We start from the raw sequence: 21095 nt of genomic DNA on the forward strand, positions 1-21095 counted from the left end.
GGGTAATTTGGCAGTAATTCCAAAGGTTATTTGCTAATTATCACCTAATTACCATGATATTTGCGGACCTGTAAAATGAAGTGTTACACTAAAGTCATGCCATCGCTTCTCATCATTTGTGGATTATACAGTATGAAGTAAAGACAATATGTTCCAATTCAGTTCCAGTCAGTCGTTTGATATGATTCATTCAGGGAAATTAAGGAATATTAATAAAGGAGATGCTTTCATCTGATAGTCTTCAGCCTCCCTGTCTGAGCCTGTGTATCGAGCTATTGCATCACTTTTACACTGTGGTGTCAGTTATCTTTTAGTTCCAGTTTGTAGCTTTGTAGAATTTTGGTTGTGTCTAGAAGGTAACCTCCAAGTTGTGAAACTCTTGCGAGATAGTTAAGGTTAGGCCAAGGCTTATTTAAAGAGGCTGGGACACGGTCGTGAGCTATGGGGTATGACACATGTGCAGTGTATGAATAAATGAATGAATGAATGAATGAATCATTTATTTTCATGTCTGGTCATTTACATTACCCATCCCTCATGGGATTATTTAGACACATTAACAAACAACAAAACAAACAAACATCCCAGCATGTTAGACCACCATCATCTAACAGCACAATACACCAGCATCATCCAAACAGAAAATTAAACATCATCCAGACATAATCGCACACGTGAACCTCCCACAAATAATGCTCCAGGATACATCCCACAATGAAAACACAACACATAAACAGTCACAGATATACAATCACAGCCCCCTAAGCACAAGACACATACACACATCCAGTAATGACAAAAAAAGGCATCAGAGTCGGAGGAATTTATCTATTGTATGTTGCTTTTCTTCTCCTGTCCCATGCTTTAGAAAGAAATTCAGCAAATGCAAAAACATTATAAAAAAGATATTCAATTAAGGCTCCAGTCTCCATACCTATCAAATCTAAACCAGGAACATGAACTTTTTTAAATAATATTTGTCGTAAATCATGATACAAAGGACAAAATATAATGAAATTAATTTCGTTCTCAACCTCATTTAGTTCACAATATTGGCAAAGTCAGGACAGACAGGACAAACACATGTTTGATACAGTTTGGAATATGTAGAATAACCCATATCGCTCATCATTTTAGTTTTACCTATAAACCCCCCAATGCTCTACTTGCTGAGTCTGCTAGAACTGATGCACCATGTAAACAAGACATACTATCATCTAAAGAAAGCCAAGATACTTCTATTTATCTGTAAACTCAAGTTGTTTCTCACCAACGCAAAACTGAAAACTACTCCTTTCTCTACCTGGTTTTCCAAAATGCCTTGTTTTTTGTTTTTTTTTATTGATATAAAATCTCCACTTTTTACACCATCCATCAACACATGTCAGCATTGCTTCTAAATCTTCCTCATTCTCTTAACAGTAAAATAATATCATGAGCATAAAGAAGAATGTTTAAAAGTACATGGCCACATAAAACCCCTTTCCCCAGCTGCTTTATCTCTCTCGCCAGATCATTAATAAAAACAGCAAATAATGTTGGTGATAAAATATCACCTTGCTTAACACCAGAGGGCGTCGGAAACATTTCTGTATGATATTCATTCACTTTCACACAAGCAACAGGTGCCCTATATAAAGAGTTAACGGCTTGATAGAATTTTCCATTAACCCCTATTTGGTAAAGATTAAATTTTAGGAGATCATGATCAACAAAATCAAACAGTGTAACTGGAGCTGTAGTAATTCGTTGCTATTGGCTCAATTTCGGCGAGTGAAGACCAGATTTTACTGCATGTGTTTATCCCCAATGATATGACGCGATGATGACGCGTGACATCTCCTATTTTCACCCTCCTTGGGTTAGGTATTGACCTTGAACAGTTAAGGTCAGGAAAGGTCATCTGGCAGCGAGTCTCGTGAGAGTTTTCGTGACTCGGGGGCTTCTAGACACGACCGTCTTGTAAAAGCTGTTCTCTTAACTTTGTTAACATTTCACCACTAAAGCAGCCTTCACAGTTCATTATGATTGATCAGTTCTGTCGGTCCACCACTTTGGTCCAGACTAAAATATCTCAACAACTATTAAATGGATGGACATGAAATGTTCTAGAAACATTCATGTTCCCCTCAGGATGAATTATAATAACTATAATAACTGACTTTTCATCTAGCTCCATCAACATTTCAATTTGTCCCAAGACATTGGTTTAAACACCTGCAGAACTAATTACATTCTCATCAGCCGTTGTAAATGGAGATGTTACTTTCACTTACTGCTGATTTGGAACCTTTTAAATTGTTTTTATTTTATTTTCGTTGGGATTTATTTGCGACAAATTAGTTTTTGTTTTCAGTGTAAGTTTATTGTCTATCTCTTCGTATGTAGTCATTTCACTTATTCTCTGATCTTTATATTTGTTTTCCTGTTCTTAAATCACCAACATTACATAGAGTCTGAACCTAAACTGATAAATCCACCTTAAAACTGACATGTCCACCTTAAATAAAACGACTACTCCTCTGACTAAACTGTGATTTCATTCAGTCATCTTGTCTTCATGACATCAAATAGAAACTTGTACATATATTTTGGATAATATCATATGTCTATATCGTACATATTGTAAACATTTCATGTAATTAAACATTGATTTTAATGTACTGCAAGCAGCACATCTGGGGGCCAAGCAAGGGGCACGAGCTCCGAACAGGCACTGCAGCAGGAATCAAGATGAACAATCTAAAATGAAACAGTATCGATAAAAAAGAAAAGGCTAAACAAACCAAACATGAAGATCAGAAACTAAATGAAATAATTTTACATATAAATGAACATCTCTTTGGAATAATGAGTCAGCAGGAGGACAGGTGCAGGTTAAGAGGTTAAATTCAGTGACTTTCCCATTAAGAAACAAACAACATGATGAATATAATCATCCTCTTTAACTGCTCTGCTCCACTGTCACACAGACCTTCAGTGGTAATATATTCAGTTTATCCACAGTGAGAATGAATGGAAACAGCTTCTCAGTGAAAGTGTGTGTGAAGGTGTGTATGTGTGTGTTAGTATCTGGATCAGAGAACGACAGCTTTCCTCTGTTCCAGTCCAGATTCACTCTGATCCTCTGGAGCTTCTTCTGGACTCTGAGATCAGTGGGTGGAGCTGGTATTAACCATGCTGAGTATTTACCTTTAGAGAACCCTATTCCCCATAATCCAGACTGTATGAATCCCTTCCTCTGGACAGACTCTGCTAACACACCCAGTAACCAGCCTGTACTGTCTCCAACCTCGACATCCCAGCTGTGAGTCCCAGAGTTAAAGCCCTCAGAGCCCAGGACAGAGATGTAGTCATCAAACCTCTCTGGATTATCAGGAAGCTGCTGTTCCTCTCCTCGTCTCACACTGGTCAGATCTTCAGACAGGATGAGTTTTGGATGAGCAGTGTTTGGATCCAGAATCAGAGGAGTGTAGGAGACCATCTCCTTCATCTTGTTCCAGATGTTGAAGGTCAGGTTGCCCAGGTGTTTGGCCTCGTCTATCAGAGCTCCTGAGAGCAGCTGTGGATCCTCCAGCAGGGGGCGCTGCTGGACTCTTTCCACTGCAGCCTTGTAGTTGTGCAGGAATGAGACGTCTTCAGCTCTCAGCTCCTCCTCTGTGGCTCTGAGTGTGTCTGAAAGAGCTGCTATCTCTCTGCTCAGAGCCTCCATCTTCTCCTTCATCATCTGACTCTTCTGCTCCTCTTCCTCCCTCAGAGCAGAGATCCTGGTCTCCTCTTCCTCTTCTAGAAACTGGTGAAGCTTCTTAAACTGCTCCTTAATCTTCCTCTCTGTGCTCCGGACCTGGACCTTCATGTGTTTTGCTGTTTGATCAGACTTCACTTTAACTTGTTCAAAAACCTTTAACTTCTCCTTTAAGGGCTCCAGAGTTTCCTGAAGTGTCTTCTTGTGTTGTCGTGCAGCTTCATCGATGGGTCTGAATCTGTGGTTGGTGTGTTTTTCTGAATCTCTGCAGACGAGACACACTGGCTGCTGATGGTCCAGACAGAAGAGTTTGAGTTTCTCAGAGTGCAGACTGCAGAGAGCCTCTGAAGCTCTCTGGTCTCTCTCCTGTAAGAAGTCCTCACACAGGTTCTTTAAGGCCAGGTTTAAAGGTCGGTCCATTGAAGATTTTCTCTTACAAATTGGACATTCGCGTGTCTGCTTCTCTCTCCACCAGCTGTTCAGACAGTCTTTACAGAAGCTGTGGCTACATGGCAGGAGAACAGGATCTCTAAAGACGTCATGACAGACCGGACAGCAGAAATCCTCCTCTAATCTGGAAGCCATTTAGTCTCTGAGTGAAGCTGAAAACACAGCAGACAGAAAGTACAGTCAGTCATGGCTCCCCTCCCTCCTCTACTAGCTTCACTGACATTTACTTTCACTTTGAGTCGTGTTTTTAGTCAAACTCACCTTCAGTGTGTGGAGCGTCAGCAGGTTGAAGCAGCAGTGATGTAGTTTTCCACTTTTCTCTCCTGTAGATGAACTCACTCAGATGAAGTTGTTAGTTTGTTCTGAAGGTGAATCTGATCGTCTGGTTTTCAGTCTGTGTGACTCTCTTTAGTGAGGAAGAATAACAAACTGTTTCCATGGTTTGTCTCAGGTGAGTCTGGTGAGGGGTGGAGCTTTAGTCACACCTCCTCTGCTGAATGTTGTTGCTTCTAACAATAGGCTCGTTGGAGATGAGACAGGAAATTGTAATATTTAACGCTAGATTGTATTAGTCTCATGTTGTGCAATGAAGGTTTCATCTGTTAACAAACATATCTTGTGTGGTTGATAATAATTGTTATAATAATGAAGGTTATCTATATATAACACTTATCAAAACGGAGGCTCATTACAAAGTGCTTTACAAGTTGGACATAAAAATAATAAAAGATAGAATCCAATGCCAGACACACGAACATTTCCACATTTATTTACAAACAAATATAAATAAATCCCAATGTGGTCTGAAAACTACAAGTAGCCTACAGATCTGATCTTACAGGAAGTCACTTATTCAGTGACTTCCTGTAAATTCCGTGCTGGCTGCTCGAATCAGCTGGAAACTGTCCAATTTGACCGCAGCTTTTAGTCACCACCCTCTGCTGCTGCCGCCTGATCTCGACTTCTTTCCAGACGAGGCGCAGTTCATCTCCAACAAGCCTATTATCATCCCTCTGCAGAGCCGCAGAGCCACTCGCAGACACACAGTTGTAGACGTATGCATGCGAGACTTCAACAACTACAATTTTAGACGTATGCCATCCCTAAACTCTTATCAAGGCTTCTAACATTAAAATAATAATCCACGTTTCTACGCTTTTATAACATTAAAGTTGTGAATATTGTAATAAATTAAAGATTTTTAAATCAATATAAACATTAATCTAAAACAGCTGTATGCCTACATACCATAGACTAATATATATATATGTATATGTATATATATATATACATATATATATATATATATATGTATATATATATATATACATATATATATATGTATATATATATATAAATGTGTGTATGTGTTTGCCCTGCTATAATGCATCTGTGAATAGGTCTACATTAGAACAAGTGAAATTGGCCATTAGTGCAAACACTTCCTGTGGAGAAAAACTGTCTTAATTCGATAGAGTAAGTCTGACACTGTGAACTCTGCAATTCATCCTCCAGCACAGTGGTTTTCAAACGCTGAGTTGCGACACACTAGCGGCTTGCAGCATCCGGACAGGTGTGTTGTGGGAAGACTGTAATGGTTGTAATGCAGGGTTTAAGATGGGATCACACACAGCAGCTAATCCAAGAGTGATTTTAAACACTTCATTAATCTTAAATGACGTAAGAGACACAATTCTGTTGAAATATGATAAAACAGAGCGTTTCAGACAGAGGGTAAATGCAGGCATATTCAGACAGACGGTTTGAGGAAAATTATGTTTTTTTATTTTTAACATTACAACATGTAAACATGTTGTAGTAGACAAAATACAAGTATGAACCTGAAAATGAGCATGCTATTGGACCAAAGAAGTAGGGTAAAATTCTCAACCTATGAACATTTCATCAATCCCTCGGTTCATCACAAACATTCAAAATCAAAATGGATTATCTTAAAGGTGCCATATTGTAAAAATCTAGATTTTCATGTCTTAAGCAGGTTTATGTGCTCTATAAATACTGTGAAAGTATTCTAACGCTCAATCAACGGAGAAGTACACACATCATGACACTGCCCCCACCAAAAGCTGTTACTCCATTGGTGCAACAATCAGCATAGTGTTCTCCGTGTCGTCTCCATACTTTGACCCTGCCATCCAACTTTGGCAGACAGAACCTGGACTCATCACTGAACATGACATTCCCCCACATGTTCAGGTTCCATTGTCTGTGTTGTCGACACCAGCGCAAACGGGCCTGACGGTGAAGGGCATTCATTGCAGGCTTCCTGGTAGCCTTATGAGAATACACTGTTTACCATTGGCAGAGCATTTTGGCAAATTTTTCTTGGGCGCTACCCACATAATCAGCTGTGCTGCTCATCCCACAAATGCATGATCCTTACAAGTTGGACATCATTGTGAAGGTAAATAAACAGGCTTTCCAACCATGTAAAATACAATGACCATTAGCATTGTAACAACAGGGAAATAATCCACCAAACACAAGTTTCCGAACTTTTTTTCCCCAGTTTATATCAGTCACAGAGGTCATTTTTGACGTGTGTGTGAAGGCCTCTTTAACCAGTGACAGTAGCACAGTCACACTGCCAAAGGAGTAGAGGTGCATTTTTAGGGGATTGTAAAAACTTGGCAACCCCTGCCTCTGTGTTAACAAACTGTGTCCACAAGAGAGAGCTGTGGTTTATAAGATAAGATAAGTGGTTGCAGGATGTCTGAAGGCATGTTTGCAGACATCATGTGCTGTGGGAAATATAGCAATTCAAACTCAACAGCCAAAGATTTAGTTAAAGAAAAAAAACTCCCTCAACCTCTTGAACAGTGATTTTATTTTTTCCTGAAGGTATTTTGAAAAGTGTCTTTTTTATATTTGGTGAACTGACATTCAATATGCAGGAAAAATCCATCACAGAACAGGTGCAGATACCAGCGTTATCTGGGGAAATGTAAAAAAATGACACAATTCATTCAGGTGGAGGAAAAATAAGTAAAAAAAAGAAGAGAAAATGTTAACATGCAACATTACCTCAACATAAAACAAACCAACAACAACAAAAAACTCAGGTAATTCAATAAACTCAGACTGAAACTAACCTCTAAAGAACAATTTAGAGGAGATGTGATCTCAGTCAGTTATGTATTTTAACTCTTTTAACTTTTCCTATGTTTTACTCTTTTACTCTTACACTCAATTATTGGCTTAAGTATGGTGCAGATTTCTACTTTATTCCAATACATGACTGACCTACTGCCTACTGCACTAACAGCTAATTTGACTTTTACATGCAAATATTTGATAAACTCCCATAATATGATGCTTTACTATATAACATTAAACAGAATCAACAGTAGTACTCATGTAATAGTAAAGTCACGTAGCAACATCTAGACAGGCTACATTAAAATGATTCTTTCAGGTGAGCGTACCAACAAGCTATACTCTGCATGATGAGTATTTCTACTTTTATTACATAAGCATATTTAAATGAAGATACTTCCATAGCCTAAACACTGTAACATTTGGAATGTAAGTAAGTATTTTAACTTTTGTTTAATTAAATGATCTGAATGCTTCTTCCAACACTGATGTTCACCGTCCTGACTAACTTTCTGTTTTTCCTCTATTTCACACTGACAAAAAAATCCCACATTTAGACATTTTTCATGGGAAATTGTTGAAATTGTCTTTTGTTTCTCTCTTATTTACGAAGCATAATATTGAAAAAAATATTATACTGAAACTGCTTTTATTGAATCGTACTGAAAGTATGTTCTAATTTCATTGAATAATTTTTTTTGATTATTTAAAGTTTTATTCCCTGTTTAATGTATTCATTTTAACGTTTTGTTTGCCACCTTTTATTTTATTTGTTTAAATGCTTTAATATAAACATATATGTATGTATATATATATATATATATAAACTAATAAAGGGTAATAAAGGTGGCACCTTTTATTTTATTTTTTGAAATAAAAATAAATAATGATAGTGATAAATAAATAAAAATGAAGTATATATATATATATATATATATATATATACTTAATTTTATATATTCTTAGGGCTGTCAAAGTTAACATGATAATAATGTGCAAATTCCTTTTAACGCCATAATTTTTTTAACTCAATTCGCATTTTTCTAGGTTGTAGCGGGCTCAGTTTTAAAGCGTATAGAGTGAAGATACTGGTATTATATGAAACTAGAAAACCTAAGGAGCTCATTGGTATAGACCATGTCATACTAGCTTTTCAAAGGGGTCCCTTGACCTCTGACCTCAAGATATGTGAATGAAAATGGGTTCTATGGGTATATATATGGGTATATATATATGACTACAATTTGATGTGAAGCACTTTGAGCTGCATTATATGTCGGCTTAGCCTATGTAGCCTACATATATATATATATATATATGCTGCTATTATGCCATTAGTATGATCACCTATCCTATAGGACTATGATTTGCATTGTGGTCTGATTTAAAACCACCCTGGCCTGTAGAAGTGTAATGTTCCGAGCGGTCCATGAAGGCAGCAGCAGGCAGCAGGAGGAAGGTGTGTCTGCTGCTGGAGGAGCAGCTCAGCAGCTCAGAGGCTCAACCCACATGTGCTCAGATTGTTTACAGCGTGGAGCCTGCAGGTGACTTGACAGTGAACTGGCCGGTAGCTGCTGCACCATCACACCCAGGATCCATCCTGCTGTCAGCTGCAGTGGAATAACCAACAGAGAGTCCAGAGATCCACACACAAACTTCTGATCAGTGAGTTTAACACACTTTTATTCTGAAATGTTTGAAAGGATGCGCAACTTGATGCTGCTGCTGTTGCTCAGGAGGAAATAACGAGGGAATGAATGTGACTTGATATTATAGTTTAGAGACAGGAGTCTAATGTGTTATTAATGTTGTTATTTATTCTTTGCCCAGAGGCTGATGAGCCTGGTGTTCAGTAGCTTAAGGAAGGAAAAAGTTCTAAAATCAAGTTTCATTTCACTCAAACTGCAACACCTGCTGATTCTGAGTATTTCAGTCAGTGTGCAGCTACAATTGATCACATCTGTGATGATGAACTCACTCTGAGCATCATCACTTCTATTTCTGTCAGAACTTTCTGGATCAAAATTGGTGCTGTTTCATTTTTCATGTTTCTGATTCATGTTTTTTTTTCCACTGAATATAGTTTAAAAAAAACCTGTTTAAAGAAAAGTCATCCTGGTGTTTGTGTGTGTGTGTGTTCCCAATGAGGAGTTTTGGTGGTCATTGAGCAGTTTCCAGGGTCATTGAATGATTTTGTTGGTTATTAATGGGGTTCCAGGAGTTTTTGTAGGAGTTTTGGTGGTCATTGTGAAGTTTCCAGGGGTCCTTGTAGAATATTTGGAGGTTATTAATGAGGTTCTAGGAGTCCTTGTATTAGTTTTGGTCATTGAGGAGGTTCTTCTGTGATATTTTGGGATTATTGAGGAGTTTCCAGTAGATTTTGTGTGTGTTTTGGGGGGTCATTGAGGATATTTCAAGGTTATGTGTAGAAGTTGTGTCCTTGGAAGAGTTTTTGTGGTCCGTGAAATGTTTCCATTTTTCTTGATTAAGAATAACTACTGTAATCATGAGTCTCACTGTGGTATATTTTCACCACTACTATCGACAGAGCTCCTTACATATGGGGGGCTGTTGGTCCAAAACTTAATCAGAAAGCATCACGTGTTTTCTGTTATTGTGAGCCGGTGAAATGAAACTGTCTCTCATGATGAGTCCAGGCAAAGAAAATGTCTCAGGTCAGCTGTCCCTCACCTCCAGATATGTCTCACAAACCTTCAGCTGAGTTTACTAAAGACAGTGTCTCTGATGTGAGTAAACGTCCCCCAATTGTCCCTGCCTTTCCTGTTATGAGTTCAACACCCGCTCTGCTGTACAATCTGTGAGTGGGACTGCTGTTTCCTGCCCTGTGTGCGTGTGTGTGCGTGTGTGTGTGTGTGTGTGTGTGTGTGTACGTGTGTGCGCGCGTGCGTGCGTGTGTGTGTGTGTGTGTGTGTGTGTGTGTGTGTGTGTGTGTGTGTGTGCTTTTTCCTGGCTGCATTGTGTCATTGTGTCTCCTCTCAAACAGTAGTGCTGCTGAGGTAGTGATGATAATGGAGTGACGCTGATACGCAGCCACCTGTAGGATGTGCTTTTGTTTGTTGTTATGCCACTTTATACTTCCACTCCACTACACTTTGGAGGGAAAATAATTACTTAGTTCTATGTTTAGTTATGTTTTCTGATAAGAAGTGAAAAAACATCTTTCATAGAAGTGTAAACCTGTTTTTCATTCTAGATCAACTTGCTTCAAGAAATAATTTAGAGCTGCAGCAAACTGTTATTTTCATTGTCAATTAATCTGCTGATTATTTTCTTGATTACCTGCTCAATTGTTTTGACTGCAAAATGTCACAAAATAGTGAAAAATGCCCGTTATCATTTTCATGAGTCCAAGCTGGCGTCTTTTTGTTTTGTCTTTCAGATTAAAACCCAAAGAGGTTTAGTTTACTATCGTAGAAGACCATACAAAAAAGTATATATGATTTTTGAATGCAGGACTTTTACTTGTAATTGAGTACTTTTCCTAAGTTCTGGATCTGAACATTCGTTCCACACCTGGACTAGAGTGTAGAATGGAAATTTCAAATTTAATTCAAAAGTAATGATGAACCTGTTTTATTTTGTCTTTGTCACCCTGAACACTCCGCCGGCAACTATTCTGTCTTTCAGAGGTTGAAACGGGCTGAGTTTTCAAGCTAGAGTGAAGATAATGGTATCATATGAAACTAAGGAATCTATGGTACCAACCGTGTCATGATAGCTTGTCGGGAAGATCGATAAATAACACTGCGAAGTTATGCAAAATTTTGGCAAAGAAAAACTGGCATGGTGATTTTCAAAGAGGTCCCCTTGACCTCTGACCTCAAGATATGTGAATGAAAATGGGTTTTATGGGTACCCACGAGTCTCCCTTTACAGACATGCCCACTTTATGATAATCACATGCAGTTTCTAGCAAAAACCATGCAGTTTTTTAATGCATGGTGTGTTTGAATATTTCTGCTTACTGGGGTCCCTAAACATAATGTTCTAATACACTTTTACTTTTACATTAATTAATCAATTCTTTTTTATTTCTTATTAATGACTAGAACAACTTGACACACAGTGCTGAGCTGAATCTCAAATTAATCTTCAGGTTCCCATCTTTCAGATGATGTACACCACTTCTATGTGACATCTACTGTTGACTATTTATCTCCACCTGAACATCTCCTGTCCTCCACTCCTACCGCTCTAAAAATGAGTGTGGAATGGTAAAGGGGTTAAAGCTAGTGTGTGTGTGTGTGTGTGCGTGTGCGTGTGTGTGTGTGTACCTACTGAGAGCTGAGTAGAGCCTGTTTGATCTACTTGACTCCCTCTCAGTCAGTCAGGGTCCTCCAGTGGAGAGGGGTATCACACCAGCTTTATCTGGCCGGCTGCTGACTGAAGTGTGTCTAAATGAAGGGCGAGTCCAGAGCCCAGTGGAAGTCCGCACTTGACTGTCTCAGAATTAACAAGAGGCTAAAATATCATCAGTGATACAGATGGAGATGGCTCAGCATGCAGCAGGCTTCTGCTCATGTGTTTTAAAAGCTGAATGGAGTCGACCGGCACATCGCTCCACGACTAGAATCAACAAAGTCTTATCTGATGGCTGCCGGCCAAAGAGAAGTGAAGTTCAAAGCTGGCCACTTAACAACTGCATCGCTCTCTCCTCTGATTTGGCTTTTGTTTCGCTGACTTGGAAGTTTTACTGTTCTTTTTTTAAAATTTAATTTGGAGACAAAATTGAATGGAGGTTTTGGCCTCACCATGAATGGGAATGGGAATGTTGTGTGTCTGGCCTCTCCGGTCCAGCTTTCCCTGCGAGGCTGCAGGTTTCCAACTGGAGTCGCTGCTCTGCGCACACCGGCCGTGACCGCTCTGTACTCCTCACGGCGATTGCCTCATTAACGTTATGGTTCCCTTATAGCATTAGGTTTAAATCTGAAATACTGCCAAATAGGCGCTTTTGCTTTACGCTTTGTCATCTCTCTCTCGTCCTGTGTGTGTGAAATATGACACCCGCTACTCTGAGCTGAGACTCCGTATGGAGCATTTACTGTCAGTTTCTAACGTCCGTCGTCCGACTATGTATTGATAACACCTAGAACGTGTTCATGTTCGGTATCTATTTCTGTCTGTATGCATGTTAGATATTGTTGCTTCCTCAGTTTTCAGTCTGAACACAGCTGCAGACATTTACAGGTTGACTGTGTTATTCAGAGTGAGCAGATCCACATTCTGATACCACCACATGCTGGTTGATGGACACGTTGGCTGTTATGGGATTGAACCTGTAACCTGTCAGTCACGGGAAGGTTTCTCTAACCTCTCGACACAAGCCTGTATTGTATATGTTTCCTCCTGTAGTCAGACCAGACTCTGTCTTTCTCTCTCTCTTTGATCGTGTCCTCCAGCTTCCCCAACGCATCTCTGAAATGTGCTTCTCATTCTCCACGGATGGAAGGCATATCTGTTCTCTGTCATACAGGTTGTACATCCGTTTGATACGCAGGTCTGTTTTCCATTCTGTTCATTCTGGGTTCGACGCACGCTCTCTCTTCATCATCTGACCTCTTCCTCTGCGTTACTGTCCCAGCAGCGGGACAGTGGGAGGCTGATTCAGGCTCCCCGAGGCAGAGAGTGTTCAGATCAACATTTGCTTTCTTGTTGAACTGCGTAGCAATAAATCAGTTTCTACCCTGTCAGGTTCTTGTCTCTGCATTTTGTGAATAGTATATGCATTCCTGAAGCAGTTCATGCACATTATTTATGTACAGGCACTGCTTGTAGCACAAATTGCTTGTTTTGTCCAAAATCCGAAATATTGAACTTTGCAAATCCACACATTTGAGATGCTAGAACCTGCTAGTTTTGGGTATTTTTGCTTGAAAAATGACTGAAACAATTAGTCAAATATTAAATTAATTTCCAATGAATTTGCTGTCAATCACCTAATCAATTAATCGACTAATTGTTTCATCTCCAAACTGATTAATCAGTTGTTTGATTATTAAAGTGTGTGTTTGTCCGTGTATGTGTGTGTTTGAGGGAATGATGAATTAAAAGGAAAGAGTAATGTGTGTGTGCTTTAATTGGCCCAGACAGGCTTACTAATTTATAACCGCAGTTGTGCGATAACTAAATACAAATCTCTGTGAAGCTTTTATTTGACTTTTAACCCTCTCTATTCATAAACATCTCATCACGTCCATGTTCTCCCCGCTGCATGATAAAGACTAACTTGGGCCGTTAGAGTGACTAAAGACTTCTGAGCTCTCTGAGGCTGAAGTGAGACGGACGCAGAATGAGACTTTACATCGCGTTTAATGGAGGAGCTGACAGCATGCAGCGAGTCAGTATCAGGGACGTGGCCCATTTCACAAAGTCACCTGTAAACTGTTTATATCCTCAGTGGGCAAGTTTACATTGGCGTGGGGAAACTAGACGAAAAACATCACGGAGTGGTGATAAATGTCGAGCGAAATTCCCTCACAGATTCTTTGGATAACTTAAAGATGCAATAAATTAAGTTTTTATTTCCTCGTGGAATAAATTGACTGTGGTATACTGTGTGTGCAGGGATTTCATGGGGTTATTGATCCATATGTGACTCAATGATTGACTAGGAAACATTTCCTAAAAAGGAAAAATGTGAAATACTCACCTGTGAAGCTATTTCAGTTCCCTTTTTAGCAAAATGCTCTGTGTGAATTTGCCTCTGGTAAATAGTTACGCAGTGTATATGTCTATGGCTTTTATTTTGAAAGGTAATATCGGAAGTAGTAGATAAAGTTTGCCGTCTTGGTTCGGACTACGGAGCCTCCATGTTTTTGTCATGGATGTATAATAAAACCACGGTTTTATACGCTATAGCGAACGTTTGAAATAATAAATGTCCCCGTTGTGTAAAAGCCTTTAAAGTAATACATATATACATCATGCCTAAAGGAAAATACGGCAAATATTCAGGAGAAAAATAGTGTGACAGTCTCCCTCATTTGATTTGAACAACTATAAATTCTCATATAAAAGCTGGTAATAATAATGTAATAAAAATGTATTAAAAAAGCAGGGGGCGTGGTCAGTATGAACAAGAAAAAGGCTGGGTAAAAAAACATGAGGCGAAAAGGTGAAATTAGTGACCCAAAACAACAGCTCATATGGTAATATATGCTCGTAGTTTCTATTTTTCGTCAGGCTATTAATTCCAGTTTTTCCACTTTTCTGTTTTTCAAAAACACATCTTGATTTTTCACATTAAAAACCTACCAATATCGGGAATGCTGGAATACTTTTAATGTGAAAAATCATCTGGAAGTGTTGAGTCTCATTCGCTGTCTCTCAACATCGATTGGGGGGAAAAAAATTGAAAAGTGAAAAGACTGATGTTAACAGAGAGAAACTGAGAGCAGCAGAGTGGCGGGTGTAAATTGACTTTTTTTGTTTTACTGATGAAAATAGGGTTCTGGTGATGAACATCATACAGGATTTTCTCTGTGCCCTTAAGGCCAATATGAGAATTTACGGTCATCAAAAGCCGGCATTTGAAATAGCTTTTAACCCTGATGATGCTCTCACTGGATTTCATCAGATTTTGGGTCCTGAACTGAAAACATGAGCTAACTTTCACAGATACCTGATTTCCATAATTGATATTAATCATTACAGTAATTAAAAATCTGAGTTTAAAACACAGTGGATCTTGGTAGTGTGATTCCCACAGATACCTATATAACTAACTGGCTGTTATATATGTAATGTATAGCTGTCATTTGGGAACATCATTTGCGAACAAGATTGATGGTAAAACAATATGAAGCCAGTGTTACACCCCAATCCAGCTGCACACACGCACCACTCTAATGTCACCCTGTCACTGCTAATGAATGAAATCTCTCTTTTCTTTTAAAGAAAACCTAACTTCCCACCACGTATATTAAATACCCAGAGCCCCACGCCCATGAAATCATGTCTCATACAGAGTTACACTTTGAGAAACTGGGACTGTATGTTATGATTTTTCCCAAAGCAAGAATTAGAATTATTCCTTAAGGTGCCTTGATTGTGTTATAATTGCGAGTCATTGCAATTTGAGGTGTAGATGTACAGCAATCCCAGCAGCTTCTCAAGTGTTTCCCGTTTTATGCCATAGATATTTAAAAATCTAACAATGTATTTATATGTTGGCTTGAATCGTGGATGACTTTGTGCTGGATGTGTGTGGGACTTCTTTTCTCCGGTATGATGCCATTGAGCCTGTGTTGTCGGAGTCGGAAATATAACCTTCCATAGTGGGAACATTTTACTTCTTGAGCGAACAGACCTTTTGTCACTGCTTGTAGAAATAATTTAATTTACACACTTTCTAATGGACAAGTTAAAGCTGCAGTAGGCAGATTGAAATGTTTTCAGAAACATCTTGTAGTGTACTGTTTAGCTGTAAAATTAGAAAGTTTATGATCCGGCTGCCATGTTGAGATCAGTTGAGGAAATACCAAGCACCGCCCACCAGCCGGAGCAAACTTTCTCATTTTACAGCTAAACAGTACACTACAAGATGTTTCTGAAAACATTTGAGGCGAGAAATAGGCCTCAAAGAATATTGAATATATTTGAATTTAACAGAATATTGATTCATATTTGATCAGCGCTGCCTAGTTTGACCATTTGATTCAAGTTTGGAGTGATTGACAGCTGCCTCCATTGAATGAACAGCCAATAGGAACGCTCTCTCTCTGAAATGACCTGTGATTGGCCAAAGTCTCCCGTCACGGGCTACATTTTCTAAAGCCTGAACACAGAGCCATGAGGAGGTGCAGAAGTCTAGTTTTCTCTCAGAACACTTGAATTAAAATATGCCGAAATGTTATTATGGAATTTTTGCCCAATGATGCCAAAAATATTCTTCCTACTGCTGCTTTAACACAGAGGTTTTCACCAAACATTTACAACCACAGTGTATTTATCCTAGGAAAGTGAATGTGCACAGATGCTCCTTTTCACTTGACATTCAATCTCCTCCCTGCAGCAACGTACCACTCCAGTCTTTTGTAGCTCCGCTGGGGAAATTTACGGTTAAGTGACGGCACAGAAGTAGCTGATGAGGGAAATGAAACAGCTCCTCCTGCACCCAGTAGTCTTCTGAATCATCCCCACCCTTCACCTTGTGGCTGTTGAATGAATGATAGCAGGCAACGTTTTCAGAGTTTCCTAGAGTTTCATCATCCCGTTGTCGCCTATTCAGGCTGATCCCGGGGTTAACATCACAAATAAAATATTCAAAGCCATGATTTAAACATCACATGCCCTGAAACCACAGCTAAACACACACACAAAATATGCAGACACACCACATTGATGAAGAGCCCAGAATAACATCCTCTTCATCCTCACATTATTGAATTAATCCCTTCTTCTTCCTCCTCCAACCCACAGTTATCCGGCTTTGGGACCCTCTTGTGTTTAGAGAGCTGGACACAAACACACATTTTCAAACACACACACAGACATCTTTGTGAGGTTGAGAAATTCCCCACCTCTTAATACACCAGTTGCTTTACCACAAAGGACACAAAACACACAACACACACCCCGAAGAAAGAGACACAACGAGTGAGAACGAGAGAGTGCATTCATTAGTTCATGTAAAAATGTTATTTTACCAGCCAACCTCAACACTCACTACACTTACTGTCAGTCCACTCCCACAGGCCAGGGCTGGGCTGCTGTGTGTGTGTGTGTGTGTCTATACCGGCAAAGTTTGAAAACTGTGTGTTTCTATGGTGGTTGATTATCTACAGGATTTCACAGACAACCAAGCTGATCTGGAGTCTGCTGTCCAGCTTCCGTCTATGAGAGCCGGCTGTCAATCACTCGCGAACTCCGACCAAAAGGTCAAACAAGGCAGCGCTGATCAAATATGAATTTCAGAAACATCTTGTAGTGTACTGTTTAGCTGTAAAATGACAAAGTTTGTGACCCGGCAGCCATGTTGAGATCAGTTGAGGAAATACCAAGCACCGCCCACCAATCAGAGCACAGCCAATAGGAACGCTCTCTCTCTCTCTGAAATTACCTTTGATTGGCCAAAGTCTCCCGTCACGGGCTAGAATTTTTAACGACTGTAAACAGAGCCATGAGAAGGTGCAGAAGTCTAGTTTTCTCTCAGAACACTTTTACACACAATTACAATATGCCGAAAGGTTATTATGGAATTTTTGCCCAATGATGCCAAAAATATCCGTGCGTGCGTGTGTGCGTGCGCATGTGTGTCCGTCCTCCAGGCGATGTGCATTCACAGACGTAAAGTGGCCCTATTGTGATTAATGCTCTTAAGGATGCTCTGCTCTGTGTGTTTTGTTGTTTTTCCTTCCTCCTCTGCTGTTTCCTGTGTGTGTGAAGGAAACAGAGAGGGAGAGAGATGTGAGAAAAAAGAGAGGACATTTCTAACTTATATGTAACATGTTGCATTTGTCTGTATCATGTGTTTTTGTCAACCAAATGTCATGGGAAGGCGTTTAAATAGCACGACATTTTAAAGACATTTCAAGTGTTATGATAACGCATTTTAGGCTTTGTGTGTGACATTTCATGCCTTGTCGGTACCATGAAACAGTCACAGTTATATTTAGGTTTCGGCAACAAAACCACTTGGTTAGGTTTAGGATAAACGTCATGGTTGGGCTTAAAATAAGGTGGTAAACTAAGTAAAATACGTACATGAACAACGTAACATAAGTACAGAAAACACGTCAAAAACGTCTCTTAAGTAACTTAAAAATAACTCACTATTCTACATCACTAGCTCTGAGCGTAGCATATTCAAACGGATGCATTTACGTTGCAGTCAGTATAGACTACATGGCGTGAAAAGAACGGCGTTCTTATTACACGTGAAATGACATAAGCCCCGTTTCCACCGAAGCAAAGAATATTGAGCAAAGAATATTAAAAGTATATAGTGACTGACAGACACACAGACAGAGAGCAGACCACCCAGTCAGGCTTACATCAGTGTCTCCGTCCCAGAGGACATGACAGCTGAGCAGCACAGGGTTTATATCAGCTGCCTCTAAGACAGCCGGGTTACTGCGGAGGATGTTCAGCCTAAAAGTGAGGGTCAGTGCCCAGTGTGGGTCACTGGCCTGCTTCTAGTGGGGGCCCCGGCATGACAACAATGGAAGAGATTAGCTCCGAGATGTCTTGTTCACCATGAGAAAAAAATGCTGTTGGGTCCCACAAGATGACTGAATGTTTTTTTGTTGACGTTCGTGACGTGTTATCTGAAGTTGTTTCTGTACGTGTTTTACTTAGTTTACTTATTTTAAGCCCAACCATGACGTTTTTCCTTACCCTAACTAAGTGGTTTTCTTGCCTGAACCTAAATGCGGACGTTTGCGTGGCGTACAAATGACAAGCAAAAGCGCTTTAATGTGTACTCATGACACGCAGAATGTCTGTGTAATGTTTTGGTATTTATACGCCTTCACGTGAGACTGGGTTGGTTTTGATGCCAGTCGGATCTTCAAGTCAAAATGTTTAAAAATGGGTACTAAACCCATATACTGTATATACTATTAGGCCCTATGATGACCGGCATGGTACACCATCCAACCCACCCAGTATGAATAACATTAACAATTCAATAAGAAGGCTACACAATTACTTTAATCCGAAAGAATGTGAAAGTACAGAGACAATAATGCATCACATATGTCGTTTGATTGTTGCTGATATCCAACAGCCTTACACTCTTTCTAACATCTACTTCAGTTTGTCATAAATCATAACCGCCTGCTTCTTGTAAAGTTTATCAAACCTGAATTCGCTGATATCACCATGTTCTAGTCTAGACATGAGTTCATTTGCGTAAATATTCTGTTGACATTTTATTGGACAGTCACACTGCGTCACAGCCGGACCTGAGTCAAATAGTTGTTCACAAATATTAATCAAAGTGTTTGTTTTAACCTGCTTAGAGTTCCTGATGGGTCCCAACCAGAGACGGCAATCACAGGTGGAGAACGTAAAAGTCAATTTGATTTAGTTTCCCTCGATGAAAGGTTTTATTTAGGTGACAGTACATCTCCTAATGCACAGAAGTGACTTCACACCCGTCTTAACTAAGAAATATTAGCACATGAGTGAGATAAGGCGCTTATGTTATGGGTGTGATAACAGATCAGGATGAATGTATTTATTTTATTTTAGTTCAGTTCTTATGCAACCTATCAGTATTTAGAAAGGAGGCTTGGTGCTGCCAAATTAAACAAACTGATAACCACTCGGTGCTATTAATCATTCTCTTAGATATTAATTCTCTCTGTATTTGTTATCCATTGCTGTGCTTTTACTGCAGAATTCCATCCGTCTTATGACGAATAGTTTATTCATTTTCTCTTCCTCTATTCTTTGGAAATTCATAATTTTTTTCTATTATGTCTCAAGAATTAACAAATAAAGTTTGAATGCTCTCATTGAAAGTTAAATGCTTATTTTCTGCTTTTGAATTTTCTTACTTAAAAAAATATTTTTGAAATCTGAAAATGAAAAGTCATCCACCAACTTCACCGTACAGAGTTGGTTCAGCAGATGGTGTAAGATACTTCAATTTGTAAAGGAACGATAATCAATACTTTTCTATTTACAAAGGATCAAATGGAGAAGCCACAGAGAATTATCCCCATATCCCTTCAGCTCAGTGGAGCTTTATATCTTCTTTCAGCTCATTGTTTTGGTTGTAAATGACTTCTCTGTTTTGGTTCAGTCTCTCGGCTTTCATCAGCAGTGTTTCTTGCTGCAGTAAGCAGCTGTTTTCATCAAAAAAACTCTGATAAACCCACCATACACTACATGTCCAACACCAAACTACAAAGTTATCAACTAGCTGGTGAACACAGTGGAGCATTTAGCAGCTAAAGAGTCGGCCATTTCCCTCAGGAGTTGGTTGCGACCCAAAACAGAGCTAAAAGAGAGAGGACATTAAAAGAGCCAATTTGCGTATTGAACAAACGACGGAATTACAACTTCCGTGTCCCTCACGTGATACCATTGGGCACAAAAATACTTTTCCCCATAGACTTACATTGGGAAAGAGACGTCTGTAACTCAGCAGATAATTATTTTTAGGTGAATCAATTTCCTGGTACGAACACTTTAATAGCCTCAATCATTAGGTCCTAAAAGTTGTAAAATGCACTAATAGCTGAATCCAGAGTTATTTCTTTTCCTCCATTCATGTGAATGAGACCCAGATGGAGGCTGGAGCGAGGGCTAGGAGGCGGAGTTAGCAAGCCGTGACGACAGTGTGACGGCTGTGACCCCGTGACCGAGCGGATGCTACTGCGCCTACTCTATGGGCCCAATGGATGCGGAAGATCGCCGGAAGATCCATGGACGTTGCCCTTGCAAAACAGATAGCGGAAGGGTAGGAGAATGCGACGTGAGATACACGGTTGCTTATACAACAGTCTACTTCCAGTGAGTCAGACTGAGGGATTTGTAACAATAGCTTTTGTGACACACATCTAGCTGTCTGACGTCATGGCTGCTGCCAGTATTAGGGTTGGGTTATGCTAAAACAGAACTAGTTCGTACAACGTTTTCTCTCCTGGAAGTTAATCATAGTGATGCACTCAGTTGTGTGGGGGGGTTCAACCATCTGACAAGTAGCTCTTAAGAAGTCTACTGGCAGCTTGTCTTATTTTTATTTTCTCTCATTGTTTTGGACAGAGAACAAAAGGCACACAAAACCACAGCCGTCCCCAGAGCATCTGTT

General features: G+C 39.6%; 1 protein-coding gene across 1 annotated transcript; it reads right to left on the reverse strand.

Moving 5' to 3' along the window:
* Nucleotides 1-2851: 2851 nt before the first annotated feature.
* LOC141777333 (E3 ubiquitin-protein ligase TRIM39-like) lies at nucleotides 2852-4336 on the reverse strand. Its single transcript, XM_074651498.1, has one exon. It carries the CDS (start codon nucleotides 4328-4330, stop codon nucleotides 2945-2947), a length of 1386 nt encoding a protein of 461 aa, XP_074507599.1. The 5' UTR covers nucleotides 4331-4336; the 3' UTR covers nucleotides 2852-2944.
* Between the last annotated feature and the right edge of the window lie 16759 nt (nucleotides 4337-21095).

This window comes from Sebastes fasciatus, chromosome 1 (genome assembly GCF_043250625.1).
Source record: "Sebastes fasciatus isolate fSebFas1 chromosome 1, fSebFas1.pri, whole genome shotgun sequence".
In the NCBI taxonomy this organism is placed as follows: Eukaryota; Metazoa; Chordata; class Actinopteri; order Perciformes; family Sebastidae; genus Sebastes; species Sebastes fasciatus.

What these genes read in the sequence shown, in the direction of transcription:
- LOC141777333 (XM_074651498.1), bottom strand. Translation starts at nt 4,330, where the DNA reads ATGGCTTCCAGATTAGAGGAGGATTTCTGCTGTCCGGTCTGTCATGAC.